Genomic DNA, 18,792 nt, shown 5'->3' with positions numbered 1-18,792 from the left:
TATTTGTTTTTAAAAGTATAATGTTTTATTAATATTGTTTGACTCTTCAATTTAAACAAAGGAAGATTAATCAGTAATCAAGTTCAATTGGTCCTCTCATTCAATAGTACATAATTGAAGTTTGGCCTTGCCATACAGGTTAAAATATTAGGGACTAAGTGCTTGGTTCGTCAAAAACAGGTTTATTTATCTATAGTACTATTCGAGAATACTTTTATTTCATTCTTGTTAAATTCTTTTAGCATAGTGATGTTACATCACCAGTGTCAGTAACTGAAACTGATGTTATACCCGTCAAAACTGTTAATACATTTTTCAGCTATTTTGTATTTTCAATTTAAACTAATATATTTATATTTAAAACAATTTTTTTTTAAATAGATATCTTTTATATCATCCTGTAATGCAGAAGTTAACATTTTTAAAAAAAATTATTGTGAAAAATAAAAGGTTAATTTTTAAATAAATTTAGTATTTTTTTTTTTTTAAGAAAAATTATTATTTTTTAATATTGCGATATTTACCCTTATGCAAAAATATTATTTATCAGTAATAAAAGCATATTTATATTTAAAGGATTAGGTATTCACTTTTGTTGTTCAATGAATTGTGGTGCTTCAAAAATTATAAACCTTTTCCTATTATATTATATTATTTTCTTTTAATAAGTTTTATTAATAAATTAAGTTAACATGTAATTATTATGAATACAATGGTTACACCTTTTACCAAAGCTCAAGGTTTTGGACAGTTTTATCCAGTTTAAGACAGTAAAACCCACGTGTCCTGTCCAAAACCAGTTTAGGACGTCCAAAACCCCAACCCTGCTGCAAATATTATGCACTTTTGGTAATTCTACAAAATGTTCATTTGTTTAGATCATTTATTTCAGTATAGTGCCATCTTGTTTTTTTTAATAAATGTCCGTTTTTATATTTATGTTGATCATTATGATAATATAAGATTCGCCACATAACTAACGAAAAAGAACTCAACAGTTTTAATGTCAGAAATGGGAAAGTTAATTACTGATAATTGTTTAACGTAAAATGATAAATATATAATAATAAAAATCAAGCTAGTTAAATGTTTTGCATTAAGAATTTGTGAATAGAGATCTATCACTATTTTAAAAAGATATAATTTTTCATGATCATTAAGATCACAATCTTTTATGCATTCTTGCTTTTTATAACTCCAAAAGAATATAGGTTTGAAATTAATTTGATAACTAATGTTTTTCTCAAACATTTTTGTAGACCAAGTCTTGCAGTCCCATAAAAAAGTTTTGCTTTTCCTTTTCTTTATTAGCTAATATCAACAATGTAATAACTTGAATTGTTGATTTTTTACCTGTTGGAATAAAAATATTTAAACAATAGTCATTATATTTTAGTAATAATATTTTTATAATAGTAATAATAATTTAACTAATGTCCACAATAACTTACATTTATATTAGAATTGCATTTTAATATAAATCCATTTTTACTAAGTTTCCTACAATTTTCTTTTTTAATTACACTTCTTTTATTTACACAAAACCTTTTAAAATGACAATCATCTAATGACTGATTTATATGTTCATCAATATTATTTTTTATGCTATTATAACTAAATTCTTTTTTTATAAGCCTGAAACAGGCATTTATTGTCAAAATATTAATTATACTTATTTCATTCTTTTTTTTTTACGTCTTTAGGTTTTATCCACTGGAGTTTGTCATACTGATGCTTATACATTAGATGGTCTTGATCCTGAAGGCCTCTTCCCTTGTATTCTTGGTCATGAAGGTGGTGGAATAGTTGAAAGCATTGGCGATGGTGTAACATCAGTGCAACCTGGTACTTCTTCTATTTTATTTACATTTCCAAAAAGTTTTGTTAGTTTAAATTCTTTATAATAATTATGAACTTAATTTATTTAACTAATGTATTTGCTTATCTTAGCAAACTTTTTCTTAATTTGATTGTTGTAGTTATTTGAAAATTTATGTAAAATAAATACAAATTAATTAATTTAAACACGATTTTACTTATACTTTTAAAGTCTAATATTTATTTTATCTTCAACAATGTATAAAATAAGGTCAGTCCACATGTTTTTATAAATATACTGATGCAAAGCAAAAACATTTTTCTTGACTTAATGTTTTTAAATTTGACTATAGTGCCTGTTGATTTAATTTTCTATCACTTATTCATTTATTATGTAGTTTTATTTTGTACATTATTATACATTTTGTTTGAATCAATATTGTAATTGTCAATAGGTGATCATGTAATACCATTATACATACCACAGTGTAATGAGTGCAAGTTCTGTAAAAGCTCAAAAACAAATCTTTGTTCGAAAATCAGGTATTTTGTTTCTTATTTTCTCAATAATCTTACCTATCAGGAAAAGTGCTTTTTGCTCTTTTAGTGAAGTCTGATGCTTTTTTTGTTAAGTCTAAATGATAATATTCAATAATTATCACTAAAAGTAATTTATCATTTTAAATTTTTTTACTTAAATTATTGTATTTTGAAAACTTATTAATATTACAACTGTGAATTTTAATATATATATACCTACATGTATAGCAATACTTTTACTTTCATTGCTTGTAATAAAAGTAAAAATTACTTGTAGTACAAGTATTTGTAATGAAAGTGTTGAGAAAAAAATCATTACTTTTTCTGAAATTTTTTTTTAAAAAAAATTTTACATATTTTTTGTTAATTTATAAATTTGATTCATTCTATATTCCTTAACGACTTACTTTTTTTTACAAGCACCTTCAAGGATTGCAACTTCTTGAAAGGGAAAGGGTGACCCTTTTGAGCACTGAATGGCATTTTTGCAAAAGTAATTGAATAAAATATTGTACTAATATAAGATGTGAATACCTGTGGGGTTAAAAAATAATCATTCAGCTCTAAAGTTTCTAAATAAAAGTTTGAGAATAAAATAAAATTTGCATTTAAACACTGTAAACTAAGTCTAATGTAATATGTATAACTTTTTTGCGTATGAAGCCGCTGACCAACCCATAAGCATGAGTTGAGGTTTCTTGTTTATGTTATATAGTTTAGTTAGGGTTTGAAAAGAAGAATGGTGCAAATTTAATCTTTTTTTTAAAAAAATATGTAATATTACAAAATTCAATTGTTTTGAAATCGAAGAAGACCTTAATCCATTTATATAAATTTGACAAGCCATGTTTTTGTCAAACATATGTGTATTTTTTTAATTTCAGTAATGTATTTGATGCTATGAAACCAAAAAAAATTTTTGGGGGGCATTTCAGTTTTAAAATTATGCTTCATTTAATTAAAATATAGTAAGCATTACCAACAAATTTTAGAGTTTTATTTTTGATTTTGAATAATAATAATTTCTTCTTTTTTGAATTTTACCATTTAAACATTTAGTTCATCATGTGAATGAATTTAAAATATAACTTTTGTGATTAATTTTTGTTTATGAGTGGATTTATTATGGAATATCTATATCTCAAATTTTAAAATCATTATTTTAAATTCTGAAATTATTTTTAAACTTTTATAAAAACGAAATATAATTTTTAACTTAATGGATATCAAAGGATTACTTGAAGAGGAATACAATTTTTGTTTTTTACTCGTTTCTTTAAACAAAAATCATAATGTTTATCAAATTTGCTCAACAAATTACTTAAAGTTGTGAAGAAAAAAATTCTGAAGATTTGATAGATTTAAAATTAATATAAGTTATAACTCTTTTTTATATGCAAGCATCGAATTGTAATTTCTGGTTTTATTTCTGGATATTTTCAACATTCACTATTTCATTGAATTTTGTAACATTTTATGCATCTTAAAGTTTTTTATATTTCAAATAAAATTTGATGCATTTTAAATTAAAAAATGTATGTAAAAAAATTATTTATTAAAAAAAAATTTTGCATTTTTTTTAAATAAAATTTAAGGTTGTTTTGAATTTTAGATTTCCTTCAAATGTACTTTAAAATCTTAACTTTTTTTTTGTTTTATACTTGTACTTCTTACTGGTTACATTTTAAAAGCGAAACATTTTAATCTTCCCTCTGTACTTTTTAAAAGTAATGTTCCCATGTATGTATATATGTGTGTGTGTTTGTTAATGTGTATATATGTATTTATTTATTTATGTATATGTATGCACTGAGTGGTCAAATTATTATGACTACCTATCAGTTTTATGCAAAATGAGCTATTGTGTCACAGTGTTGCCGCTAGAGGGCAAGATAGCTACAAAAAGGAAATGCAAGGCAAGTGAACTTTCAATTGCACTAGGTTACATGCAAAGATATGGGCAAAAAACGCAATTTAACTGAGTTTGTACACACTGAGATGATTGTAGACACTCTAAGCGTCAGAACCGGTATCAGCAAAACGACGACTCTTGTAAAGTGTTTGAGAGTAGCAGTTATTAATGTGTATGGAGAGTGAACTGCCAAGCAGAAAACCGGGTCTCAATGTCAGACTTGTGGTCATCACAGGCTGAATGGGGACATACCCGAGTTGTCCAGTCCAGCAGAAGAACAACAGTATGCCAAATAGCGGAGAATTTTAATGAAGTTGCAACTGCGAACTTCTCTGAATGAGCTGTGTATCGTACATAACACTGTGTGGGCTATGGGAGCTGACGAAATGTTCAAAAGCTTCTACTGTCAGCCTTAAACAAGAGCAGACGTCTCCAGTTTGCTAAGAAACATAAAGATCAGGCTGTGAATAACTGGAAAAGAGTCATGTGGTCTGATGAATCGAGTTTTCAGTTACATCATGCAGATGGAGGGTTCAGATATGGCGAAAAAAACATGAAAGCATGGACCCCAACTGCATTGCCGCAACACATCAAGCTGGTGGAGACAAGGTTATGATTTGGCGGTGGTTTTCTTGAAATTGCATGGTTCCTTTGATTCCTGGAGAACAACCTCTGAATGCCCAAGGGTATTTAAGTATTGTTATGTTAATGGTGTACCCTGCCGGGGATGGATACTCTATGCAAGACAATGCTCCTTGTCAGACAGCTGGTATTGAAGTCACATGGTTCGAAGAACATGATATTGACTTTACCTTGCTTCGTTGGCTTGCGCAATCACCAGATCTCACTCCGATTGAGAATTTGTGGGAGGAAATCGAGCGGTGCATCAGACAGCAGAATCCAGTGTCATCCAATCTGACGGAACTGAAAAGTGCAGTTCATTGGATATGAGGTCAGATTCTTCCAACCATCTACCAACATCTCATAGAACATATGATAAGAAGAATTCTTGCAGTATTGTGGGCTAAAGGTGGTCCAACAGTGCATTGAGGGGGTGGTCATAATAATTTGGCCACTCAGTGTGTATATATATATATGCGCCTGTGGTGCAGCCAAGAAACACTTTTGCGGTGGGGTTTTGAAATTCATAGTTTTAATATTCATTAATTTACAAAATACAACAACTTAAGTAAGAAAAATTTGAAATAATAATTCACTTTTCACCATAATTATTAAATATTATCAATAAATTAATAAATGAGATGTTATTTTGTATAATATTTTCAAATTTGCTAAAAAATCTTTTGAACACATCTAATATTTTTTCCATTAAAATTTGTGCTTTAATTTTCATCTTAAAGTATGCATAATTAATTTAACTGTTTTAATTTCTGGCATTTTTCAGCAGTTTTTAAATTTTTCAAAGCTTTTTATACTTGTTTGGATAATTGGAAAACCATCATACTTTTCATAATTGGTGAAATTCACTTCCAGATGGTTGATCAAGCTTGACCAAATAAATGCTGGAAACATTTGCAGATTTTTAGAAGGAAAAAAAATAAATGCTGAGAGAAGAGAAATTATGTCTGTTATTATTCTGTGTTTTGAATTATTGTTATTTCTTTTAGTATCTTGGAATAGCTTTTTATTGCTAAAATCTTTTTTATGATTGATAGGAACCTTATTTAGTTCTTGAGGATCATTTCTGAGAAGGATTTTAACCCCCCGAACACCCTTCTGGCTGTGCCACTATTATGTGTGTACATGTGAAATAAATCTGCTTTTTTTTTTAATTATGTCTTGTTATTGTTCTGTGAATATATATTTGAAAATCCATTGCCTTTTTTCTATATAATTTTTTTTAACCATTAACGAAGTTGAATACCATTTTCACAGGGTTACTCAAGGGAAAGGTGTTATGCCCGACGGTACTAGTCGATTCACTTGCAAAGGACAACCTGTCTATCATTTTATGGGTACAAGTACATTCGCTGAGTACACTGTTGTAGCTGAAATTTCTCTTGCAAAAGTAAGTTTTTTTTAATACAATAACTATTGATTTTTTTCAAACTTCATAGCAAAACCGATAAAAACCATAAATTTTATTTCATATTATGAAGTTTTATTTTTTTAAATATGTTACTGAAAAGAGTAGAATAAAATGCATTTTGAAATAAATTTTTAAAAATTGTATGCTTTTAATAATAATGATGATTTTTTTAAGTACAGTCTGCAAAAAAAAAAAAAAATTACTCCTGAGAAATCAAATTTGTTAAATATACTAATGTCTTTTTTCAAAATTGTCTTCTCAGCAACTATTTTTTCTATTAGATGGAAATTTTGTACTTTGCTTTATAAAACTGCCTTCTTTAAATTATGCAAAAATGTGTATACTTCATAATTCAAAATTTTTAGACTATTATTTTATAAAATACAATAAATAATTAAAAATAAATTTTTGTGTGGAATAATCTTTCAATAAACAAATTTTAAAATTGTGCACAAAAAATTTTTCAATATGCTTACAGATTCTCAAGATATGGCAAACTAGACCAGAAGTAAAATTAGCATTAAATGATCCAGTGTTTTCACAACAGAGCGAGAACGCGAGAATCTCGCATATTTTTTTAGATTCTCGCATTAAAAAATGATTACCGCGAGAAATTCGCGCATTCTATAAACCAATTTCAAAATTCGCGAATTTCTCGCATTTTGAAAAAAATTTCTCATTTGCGCCATTTAGAATAAAATCCGTTTCACTTTTCTTCCTGGATCTTTTATTATTTTCAACATCTGCCCCATTATCTAGCTTCCCTATTTACCAGTATTGTTCAGAACCTTTAAGAACAACAGAACACCATCCTTCCGAACCACGGAACCTCTTTCAGAACGCATTTCTCTGCAACCACGTGTTTACCGTAGGTAAGGTTTCTTCATGTAAGACGTTCAAATTTTTTGCTCGTTAATGTAAGATGGACAAATACCTTGTAAAGCCAATATCTTCTACTCCGAAACGGACAAATGAAAATGAAACAAATGTGGGTAGAAACGATCAAAACGAAACAAATACGCATTTGAGCAACCTAATGAGAATAGCTGATGAAAAAGTAGATGTAGAACATTTTCCATATGATGATGCAGCAAAAATATTCAATGCTTTAAAAATTAGAAGATGTTAAAAATGCATTATAATTAAAGAAATGATTTTTTTTTCAAGTCTCTTTGTGTTTTTTTTTTTTAGAAATCTCACTTAACTTTCTGAAATCTCACCCTGTTTTTGAGAAAGGGTGAGAAATTCTCACCCATTTTTTTTCTGAGATGAAAACACTGTGATCCAAACTTTGAAAAACTCTCTTGATCAAACTATTAGGTCTATATTTTTCTGATAACAACTACCCCTTATATTTTGGGGGTTAGAAACCATAATCTATTGAAAATAAATTATGTTTATTCAGAGAAAGTACTTTTTTGTGTCTGACTTTGTAACTTAAAATATCATCTGTACTAATTTACCAGCATATTTGAGGTCACTGTCTCAGATCATTAAGATTGATCTGAGAAGTGACACACAGTTGTCACTTCTGGAAATGTTGTAATTCTCAGAGAAAATAACACCATCCTTTAGCAATTGTCAGCTCAGCTCTAAGACATATTATCAATAATAGCCTATAAAAATTTTATCCAGTAATTATACTCTTTATTTCTCTAGCCATCACTTCTATTTAAATAGATTAGGTTCTGTAGATTTTACCATTAGTTTATTAGTGCTTTGAATTTAAAAGAAAATTTATGCATCATAAAATGGTTAAAACCTCTTCTGTTTTTAAATTTTTTATTTTTATATCAGAAAACATCTATGTATATCTTTAAATTTGTTATTGTAAACAGCCTGTTAACTCATCAAATACAAACTATTTATTAAAAAAAATTAACTCAGTGGCACGACAGCCCATAGAGGGCCAAGGCCTACTGTGCCCATCTCAGTTTTCTTGCCCTTGGGTTCTGGGGTGCAAGAGCAGATGTTCCGGTTAGGTGGTCAGCCGAACGCGGAACCCCCAGTGTTTAGTTCCCAAGCATGCTTGGTACTCATTTATCAACCCACTGAAGGGATGAAAGGCTGAGTCAACCTTGCCCGGCCCGAGGATCGAACCCAGGACCTGTGGCATAGGAGGGCGAAGCACTACCACTCAGCCACCAGTGTCACAAACTAATTATTAGTCTGATATAATCTGCATGGTGTTGGTCTATGTACATATCCTTGCAATATCAAACTGAAAGAAATCAAATACAAATTAACTATTAGCATGATTCAATCTGTATGATGTTTATATACGCACATGTCATTGCAATATCAAACTGAAAGAAATCAAATACAAATTAACTATTAGCATGATTCAATCTGCATGATGTTTATATATGCACATGTCTTTGCCATAGCAAACTGAAAGAAATCAAATACAAATTAACTATTAGAATGATTCAATCTGTATGATGTTTATATACGCACATGTCTTTGCAATATCAAACTGAAAGAAATCAAATACAAATTAATTATTAGCATGCTTTAATCTGCTTGATGTTTATATATGCACATGTCTTTGCCATATCAAGCTGAAAGAAATCATATACAAATTAACTATTAGCATGATTCAATCTGTATGATGTTTATATACGCACATTTTGCAATATCAAACTGAAAGAAATCATATACAAATTAATTATTAGCCTGATTCAATCTGCATGATGTTTATATATGCAAATGTCCTTGCAATATCAAACTGAAAGAAATCAAATAGAAATTTATGAAAGTAAATCAATGAATTTTCAAATCTTACCATTCTTGACTTTCTCGTTTAAAAGCCCTTCAAAAACCATAATTAAAATAGATATTTTTCATACCTTTATCTTTCACTTTGTCCTCTGAACATTATGATTATGTCTTAATGAATCATTATAAAACTATTTTAATTTTTTCCAAAGTTATCTATTATCACTTTTCTTTTAAAACCACCAATTAATATAATTTTATAACTGTAAAATAATACAAAGATGCAGTTTATAAACATGGGAAAATCTTGTTTTGTTAAATTTTAATTAAATACAATTATTTGTTAATTTTAAATTAACATATAAATACTCATGTTTTAATACTTGCCACATTTTTAAATATGTTATATGTACCTGAATTAAAACACTAAAATATTCTTTCTCTATTATTTAAATTTTAAAAATTTTCTATTTTGCTTAGGTTGATAAAAAAGCACCTTTAGATAAGGTGTGTCTTTTGGGCTGTGGCATACCTACAGGCTATGGAGCTGCTTTGAATACAGCTAATGTTGAACCTAATTCTAATGTTGCCATATGGGGTCTTGGCACTGTTGGTTTAGCAATTGCTATGGGATGCAGAGATCGTGGTGCTAAAAGAGTTATAGGTGTGGACATAAATCCAGGAAAATTTGAAATAGGTATTTTGTCATAATTTTTAGTTTTAATCCATACATTTTATAAGATCTTGATTAAAGTTTGTTTAATCTTTCATGAATTCCTATTTTCTACCTGAATTTTGTCTAGATTTAACAGTTAATGCTCTATGTAAACAAAAGTCATCTGATACTTTTTTTTTTTGGGTTGTAAACTTTTGCATGTGTCTTATCATTTACGTTCGTAAACTTTTGTTTTTATTAACCTAATGTATATATTATGAAGAAATAAGCATTTATTTTTTAAAACTTGTTAAAATGTTTTTTTCTTCTTCTTCTTTCTAAATGGAGTATGTTTTTATTATTAAAAAATTATATGCGCTTATGAAAAAAAATGACGATGTATGATCAAATATTTTCTAATATATTTGCAATCTTATGCATAAACTACTTAAATTATAGGTAAGAAATTTGGCTGCACTGAATTTATCAACCCTAAAGATTATGACAAACCAATTCAAGAAGTATTGATTGAAATGACTGATGGAGGACTAGATTATACCTTTGAATGCATTGGAAATGTTTCAACAATGGTAATTATTTTCTTATTTGAAGTCTAAATGGTTCTACAATGTTTACATATCTACACACAAGCAGGATCAAAATGGTATAACAATTCCAGTCTTTGTGTTTGCATAGTTAAATAAAATTAAAAATAATCCTGGCAGATAAATAACGGATAAAGTAATTCTGGTCTCCATAATGCGTTTTTTTCTTGATTTTTTAGACCTGAATATTTATGTAAATAAAAAATTATTAACTAGAATGACATCACCTTGCTCTAGGTCAGGGGTGGAGAACCTTTATACACCAACATGCCATTTTTTCTAAAAAAAATGTTTAATGAAATCACAGACGTGCCGTCAAATAATTTTGACTTCATGGTTATTGGGAAAATAATAATACTAAATACTATCAACTCAAAACTCTTTATTTACATTGAAAGGAAAATACATTTTGCAATGTGTCAGTTATACGCGTAATTCTAAAGTAACATCAGTGGGACTTCTGTTATTGCAGATTAAATGACAAATAACTTTTATAAGGTAAGATATTAGTTTAAGCAGGACTGTTGATTTTTTTGCTAGTTATTTATTGTTAGCTTGTTTTTTATGGTTATTAATTGTTTTTTTTAGCATTAATTGTTAATTTTTTTATTGTTTATAATAATATATTTTTAATTGTTTATAATTTTGTTTGTTTTTTGTGAATCTTAATTTAATTGTTACATATGCTTCACAGTGTAATAACATTTGTGTAATAACAATTCATAGTACAATAACAATTGTGATCGTTGGCATGCCCAAAATATTGTGTAGCGTGCCATTGGTTCGCCATTCCTGCTCTAGGTTCTGCCTGTGGGTATGTTTTGATTTAAAGAACCCATGAAAAATGTCTCAAATAGATAAAAGTAAATTAGCATGAACAAACCATGAGACATAAGCTCAAGCAATTGTAACTCTGTCTTGTATTGTGGTTGTGCTACAAAGAAGGAATAGCAAAGCATAAAGTATGTAATAATTTTCTGATTATATCTGATTCCTTGTCGATAATGCAAATTAAAAATGCTTAAAAGTCATGAAAAATTTATTACACTCAAAAATTTTTAAGTTTCTACAGTGCGCATGAAGACTCAATTTGTAAAAATATTTAGCTAAAATTAAAAAATGATCTATTGATTTTGAAAGTCTTATCAAACTCTTCACGAAATGTTCTATTTTTGTCTACTTTATTTCTTTTAAAATAATATTTAAAATATTTCTGATTATGTATTATCATAAAGTAAAAAGCTGCCATGCTACTTTCCATTTCATAATATACTAACTAGCTAGCTCCTAAAAATATTGAATTTTCATGGATTTTTTGTTGTAAAATTACTACTCTAAAATAGTTCCAGCGTCTCATGCGTGACAATCCGACTTTATAATTTTGCTTAGTATTAGTTAGACAGCCTAAGCTACTTTGTGCAGGGGGAAAGTAAAGAAAATAAGAATATCTACTTTAGTTAACAAGATTATTTGAACAAAATAGGTTTGAAATCAGTTTTATTGTATTTTAGCATCTCTTGTGTGATAGTGCTACATATTGTATATAAGGTGATAACATATTTTTAGAAAAATAAATACAGTGTTAATTTTTTTTTTCAATCTTAGAGAGCAGCTTTAGAATCTTGCCATAAAGGCTGGGGACAAAGTATCATTGTTGGAGTTGCTGGAGCTGGACAAGAAATTTCCACCAGGCCATTTCAGTTGGTAACAGGACGTGTTTGGAAAGGCTCAGCATTTGGAGGTAAATTTAAACTTAAATATACTGTGAGCCGTAATTTAAGATAATTAGGGTAAGAGGTACAACCTGCTGCACACGACTGATCAATGTGTGGCTCTCTGGCTGTGTGTAAACCTTTAAAAAAATAAACTACATAACTAGAATTTAAAATCTTTGGATTGTTTTTCAAACTCATTGGAGAAAAAAAAATTTGAAAAGTGCTGCTTCAAAGTGTGAAAAGTTTTAAATCTTTTTATTTTCCAATTTTTTTTATTTATTTATAATTATTATTATTATTATTATTTTTTTTTTTNTGTAAACCTTTAAAAAAATAAACTACATAACTAGAATTTAAAATCTTTGGATTGTTTTTCAAACTCATTGGAGAAAAAAAAAATTTGAAAAGTGCTGCTTCAAGGTGTGAAAAGATTTAAATCTTTTTATTTTCCAATTTTTTTTTATTTATTTATAATTATTATTATTATTGTTTTTTTTTTTTTTNTTTTATGTTTTTTTTTTTTTTTTTAAGTTAAAAGGAAGTTTATCTTTGCTTAGAAAAGCTCTCCAACCATTTTTAAAACAGAATTTACTGTACATATTTTTTTTTAAATAAAATAATTTATGAACCCCAAAAAAACATTCTAAAAAAATTAAAAGCCTGCTGTGATTTTGACTTTTAAAAACTGCAAAGTGTCTTAGTTAAAATTGCTTTTTAATTAAAAAATAATATGCATTTAATACCAATTGATATTGTACCCATTGTAATTAAAAAGGTTGAAATTATCAATTGATATCAAAACTAAATTCATTCTAGCCCTCAAAAGAGTTTTTCTTTGTGGATTTCTTCTGGAAAAATTTGGGCATCCCAAAATTAGAGCTATTGTTGGTGGCCTTTTAATACTTATTTTAGCTATAGACATGTAAAGAAAACTACTTTAGACTTAGTTTTATTCTTCACATTTTATTCTTTAAATATAAATTACTTATGGCCTAAGAAAAACATTTCGTATCTTCCTATTTTAAGTATATCTTCCTATTTCATACCTTCTAATGGTGTGTAATAAATAATGTAGGAGAAACTTATAACTCTGCCTGGAAGCATGCAGAGTTTAAATGTGATTTTCTATATGAATGGACTAAATATGTGACTTCATATACATGGAATTTTATATATGTATTTTCTTTCGTTATTAAAATAATAAGTCTTTTTAAAATATTTAGTACTTAATAAATTTAATCTGTATAAATATTAAATATTGATGCTATTGCAGTCTTGTTCATTCATTATTCAAATTTCAAGGTTGACTACATTTTCAATATTTTGGCATAAAAATTATCTGTATTTAAAATAACTATCATAAAAGTTAATAATTAACTGAGTAAAAGTTTTATCAGTTTAGATTTCTTTGTTGTGAAACTGAAACGATTTCTTTTTGTTTTAATGTTTTATTTACATTTGGAAATAAGTTAATAAGTTTTGTTTTAATGTTTTATTTACATTTGGAAATAAGTTAATTTTAACAAATTATTCTTAAAATTTGTGTCTTGAATAAACTAGTACCACTGAATATTCTGTGAATTATTTCTTTAAAAAACAAAGTATTTTCTTATTCAAATTTTCTACATCACATGTAAAATACCAATTTTTGCAAGAATGAAATTTTTTTCTTTCTTGAAAAGTTTTTTCTTTGAATCCACAATTCTTAAATCATCTCCTTACTCTAAAAATTGTATTTTAGAGTTGAGTAATTTAAATGAATATATGGCTTTGAAAAACATGCTTTTGAAGTTTTCTCAATGCACAGTGAACTGCAAGGAGCATTGCAAAACTTCAAATTTTAAGTACTTCTATTCTTAGCTGTTTTGTTACTCTTAAAACATTGGGTATATCATTGCAATGCATTAAGACACATCTCAAAATCCAAGAAACTAACCCTTTAAGCTGAATAAGCTTCAATAAATAAAAAAGGTTCATAATCAGATTATCATTTCAGTACCATAATGACACTCCTTAGACAGTTTAATGGTTCTTTTCACATAATTTTTTTTATTTTGTTTTCCTACTTGCACAAAAGTAGCCCTGCTGATTTGAGTACAGATGTACTTATTTTGTACTATTTTTTTTAAGAATTTAAAAACTTTCATCTGAACATTTTAACATTGGCCATCTTTTCATATACAGTAACTTCACAAATGCTTTCTTTTAATCAAAGTTTGCTTCTCTTTAATTTTGCAATATACAAATCTGGAAATAAAAAATAAATTAATAATATTTGTTCCGTGTTAATATCATATTACTTTTACTTCTTATTTAAAATAAGCAAAGTTAATTTTATTTAAACCTAAATTATTAGAATTTTTTTGTTAAAATAGTTTTGTCTAAGTTTCCTTATTGCTTTATGTTATGCAAGTAAAGTAAATCTTGCTCAAAGTTACAACACATAATTTTTCTTTTTCTCTTTTAAATTTAAATATGCATCAATTGTATTTTGCTTATTTTTATTTTTAATATCGTTATTTATTTATTTTTAATATCGTTATTTATTTATGTTTTAATTTTGAATAGGATGGAAAAGTAGAGAAAGTGTACCAAAATTAGTAGAACAGTATATGAATGGAAAATTGATGGTTGATGAATTTGTTACTCATAGTTTCCAACTTGGACAAATTAATGAAGCTTTTCAATTAATGCATGCTGGAAAATCGTAAGTATTTCTTTGGATAAATCAAATGAACTTATCTAAAAAGGGAAATAGCAATGTTTTTAAATTTAATTACTGTAGATCTCTGTGTATAAGTCAGTCCCAATTTTTAATACGAAATACCAAATTTCTAGTATGTCAGGTATATAAGTAGACTACAAAAGGGAGAAAATTGAGTTTATAGAATTTCTTCGAGTTTAAAATGTTTCACATTCTTCTCTCTGGTTATAATACATTTGCCCTATTGAATTGACATAGATTATGTTTTGAAATCTTTAAATTTGTAGCTTTATGGCATGTTTGAAAAGTTTTCTTTGTTATATATTTTGAAATACTTTGCAGTAAGTTATTTTAATCTTTCTTTTTCTTAATTTTTTTAAAATGTAATTTAAAGTGTTTCTGAAAAGAAAAAAAAAGTTTTTATATAAACAGTGTATCCGGGTTACTGGAAAGTTATGGATTTTGGAGTAGAACAAAATTTGTCTTTCAATGTCACGTTTTTAACTATTTTTTTTAAGAAAGTCATGGATTTAGGTCTCCGAAAAATCTAGTTTTTAAAATGGAATTTACCCCCTCCCCCGAATTTCATGGTGTTCTGAATATCTGAATTTGTAACAAAATCCCCACTCACAGTCATATTTGATTAAAATATAAAATGTTTTTATCGTGTTCTTTAAAAATTATTCCAAAATGAGATCAGAAAGATCAGGTGTATTTCTTTCTTTTACGATGAACAAGAAAAGTATCTTTAGAATGTGAGTCTGCAGAAAAAAAGAAACAATATTATTTGCTTTTGTTTTTTTTAAGCTATTTTATTGCTTTGACTCTTTTCTCTGTTTTTTAAATTTAAAATCAATAAATATGAAGATGCAGAGTATGACACAGTTTTTGGTTATACATTAGGGAACCGATTATCCGGAACGATCGGGACCATCGCTATTCCGGATAACTGATTTTTCCGGTTTTCTGAATCGCTACAAAAAGCCGTTTTTTTTTTAATTGTTAAACCAAACTAAAAAAAATTATATTTGGAAATAATCTTAAAAAGAAGAAAAAACGATGAAGTAATACACTAATGATTATTTTCAAAATGATGGTAAGAAACAAAAAAGAACGAAAAATCCTAAAATCTTATGAGGAAAAAAAAAAAAACAAATTTTTAAAAATGGTGGGAAAATTTGTCGAAATTCGTTCTGGTTTTTTGGTTTTCCGGTTTTCTGATTTCCGGATAACGGGTTCCGTACTGTACCTATCATTTCAATGAATGTTATTATAATCCTTTTTAAATTTATTGTTGTGTTTTTGTCGGAGAAAATAGTAACTTCGTTAAGTCATGAAAAATTCTTGGAGTTAGTCATGAATTTGAAAATCTAAAATGTAGCAGATACCCTGTATAAAGGAAATCCATAATTGACTGTATATATATTAAAAACAGTTTTTGAAAGTGGCGAAGTGATACAGAGCAAATCACATCTAACTCAATGTATATAATGCAGCAATATTTCGCGATCAACGAATGTCTGATTTATTATGGGTGTATAATATTTTCATAAAATTTTAGGGGTTCTAAAAGCGACTTATGCATTGATATAAACAGTAGTTTAAATTAAGTATTTTTATAGGAATCTGCTTAAAAGTTTGGTGAAAAAGGAAGCTTTTATTTAGTACTTAGTTAAGTATAAACATGTATTCAGTTTTTTTTTCTTTTATGAGAATTACTCACGTCTAAATACTTTAATATTTTAAGTTCTGGGCTTCAGATAACATTCTTAAATAAACTCTTTCCCTTGATCATATATTGCAATGATTCCCAAAATATTTGCCACAGCTGGGCAGAGAATAATATTCGATGGAATTCGGCAAATAAATTTATAAATTCGTAAAATAACAGATACAAGATTTTCATTTATTCTATATCCTATTTATGACCATTAATACATCTACATCTAGTTTTGGAGCCCTAATTTTTCTAACTTTATGAGAATCATTTACAATATCAAAGTATTATAATTATTTTAAGTTCTGGGATTCAGATAATATTCTTAAAAATTAAATTTTCCCTTGCTCTCGTATTTCAGTGATTTCTGAGATGTTTGCCACAGCTGTTCAGAAAATTATAATGTCCTGTGGAATTTGACTTATATAGATATTATAGGAATTTATAACAGATACAAGAGTGTCATTTATTTTTATATCCTGTTTATGATCAGTCATATATTTACTTAAGATTTGTAGCTGTAGAAAAATGTTATTTGAAAAGGGCACTTTGACTTTAAAAAAATGTAGAAATCGCTGCCTTTTTACATTATTTATCTGCTTATTGTTTATCGAGATTCAATCTATAGTTCTTCAAAAAGTATTTTTGGTCATTTTTATACTTAGAACTTCAGAATGAAAATTTTAAAAATGCATTAAAAAAGTGTCTTGATGCTTAGTTGTTTATTACAAAAAGCAGTTTTCATTATTGATTTAAACTATACTAAAGAAAAGTAAGTGTACTATTATAATTTCTAATTTTTTCTTTTTTTCCTTTTTGCAGATTAAGAAGCATTGTGAACTTCTAATCAGGTGATCATTATTAATGCAGCTATTCAACTGTAATATCAAATAACTTCAAATATATTTTTGTAATTTGCAATAAATTTAATACAAAGATAATGTATACTATTTCATGATTTAGCAGTTAATAACAGTTATATATCTTAAACCTTCTTAAATTACCATATACAGTAAAACCTGTCTATAACGATACTGTAGGGACCTAAATAAAATATTGTTATGGGCAGGTTATCGTTTTAGACAGGTTTGAAATTTGAATGTATACGTTTAAAACTAATGATAAATTAAACTTCTTTTATAGGCTCCAAATGAAAATTTTACTTAGAATTATGAAACAGCACACACGAAAAATTTACTTACAATTTTATGAATCAAAACAGAAATTATTTAGAAAAATAATCGGTTAGTTTTGTTTGCTTATTTTTGGAAGCAATTGCCATTTCCATGCACATAGATTTCAGTCCATCTAATGAATTCAAATGAACATCAGTTACATTTAGTAATGTTGCAACAAAATCTTGCAAAGTGTTAATTAGCAATATGGCATTCTCGGGTGAAATTTGAGTCCTGTTTTGAGAACAGTCAGCTGCTTCTTCCTCATCACTCTGATCACCCAGGATAACTTCTGCTAAAATCTCTTCATCACTTGCACCACTGAAAACCAACACATCATTATCTAAATTTAAAAATTCATCTGCGTTAAATAGAAATGATGTATTGGATGATCTTTGGAAATCACTGACAATCAAATTTAAGCCTGCCACACTTTTTTCTTCTTCATCAGTGATTTCAGTAAGCTCAGTTTCTGCGTTTCCGTTGCTTTTATCCTCAAAGAAAGAAGCTTTCTTCCAACAATTTTGGATGGTGGATTGTGTCAATGAATTCCACCCTCCGGAAACCCAATCACATGCATTTTTTACATCAACTGCATAAGGATTTGGGAGTTTATTATCCAGATTATAAACAACGTTCTGAACTAATCTTGTTCGATAGTATCCTTTGAAACATTTTATTATTCCCAAATCTAATGGCTGTAGAATCGACGTGCAATTTGGGGGAAAATAAAACAATTTTATATTTTTCAAACTTGGAGGATTGTTGTGAGGAGTGCAGTTGTCAACTAAGAGAGCTATTTTTTTCTTCTTTCTTTTCATCTCCTTATCCACATCAAGCAGTTTTTTTTCTCAGAAACAACGAAAGAATATTACATACAAAGGAGATGGGAAAAAAAAAACATTTTGTTATCTCACATTTAGGCTTGATGGGGAGTCGTTTTCCAACGGTAGAAAAATTGGAGTAGAACTATCAAAAGATGAAAAATTATCGTTGTAGACATGTTTAACTGAAAAGTGGTTATCGCTATAAACAGTTTAAAAATACATTGAGTAAATAGGAATTTCACCGGGACCTCAAAGAAATATCGGTATAGACAGGTTTATCGTTATACACAGGTTTCACTGTAGTATACTCCTCAATGACTGCCCTTAACATGCAATTTTAGATTCCTTGTCAAGTA

The 18,792-nt window shown here is 27.7% G+C and overlaps 2 protein-coding genes across 2 annotated transcripts in view; one reads left to right on the top strand and one right to left on the bottom strand.

Annotated features, from left to right (window-relative positions):
• Positions 1-17,375, top strand: part of LOC107438658 (alcohol dehydrogenase class-3 Fdh) — a 25,005-nt gene extending 7,630 nt beyond the window's left edge. Inside the window, exons 3-10 of the mRNA XM_043050816.2 lie at positions 1,704-1,845; positions 2,274-2,361; positions 6,167-6,299; positions 9,519-9,735; positions 10,153-10,283; positions 11,904-12,039; positions 14,582-14,720; positions 17,257-17,375. Coding sequence (XP_042906750.1) covers positions 1,704-1,845; positions 2,274-2,361; positions 6,167-6,299; positions 9,519-9,735; positions 10,153-10,283; positions 11,904-12,039; positions 14,582-14,720; positions 17,257-17,281 — 1,011 coding nt within the window. The 3' untranslated portion in view covers positions 17,282-17,375. The remainder of the gene's footprint in view (positions 1-1,703; positions 1,846-2,273; positions 2,362-6,166; positions 6,300-9,518; positions 9,736-10,152; positions 10,284-11,903; positions 12,040-14,581; positions 14,721-17,256) is intronic.
• Positions 17,376-17,659: 284 nt separating this feature from the next.
• Positions 17,660-18,430, bottom strand: LOC122271032 (tigger transposable element-derived protein 6-like). Its single transcript, XM_043050813.2, has one exon. The coding sequence runs from the start codon at positions 18,428-18,430 to the stop codon at positions 17,660-17,662; it is 771 nt and encodes a 256-aa protein (XP_042906747.2).
• Positions 18,431-18,792: the final 362 nt, after the last annotated feature.

This window comes from Parasteatoda tepidariorum, chromosome 9, assembly GCF_043381705.1.
Source record: "Parasteatoda tepidariorum isolate YZ-2023 chromosome 9, CAS_Ptep_4.0, whole genome shotgun sequence".
Classification (NCBI taxonomy): Eukaryota; Metazoa; Arthropoda; class Arachnida; order Araneae; family Theridiidae; genus Parasteatoda; species Parasteatoda tepidariorum.
The sequence above is the reverse complement of the archived record's forward strand: the minus strand, read 5'-3'. Positions and strand labels throughout refer to the sequence as shown.

Bases quoted from the DNA above. Each gene is read 5' to 3' on its own strand.
- LOC122271032 (XM_043050813.2), bottom strand. From the start codon at position 18,430: ATGAAAAGAAAGAAGAAAAAAATAGCTCTCTTAGTTGACAACTGCACT.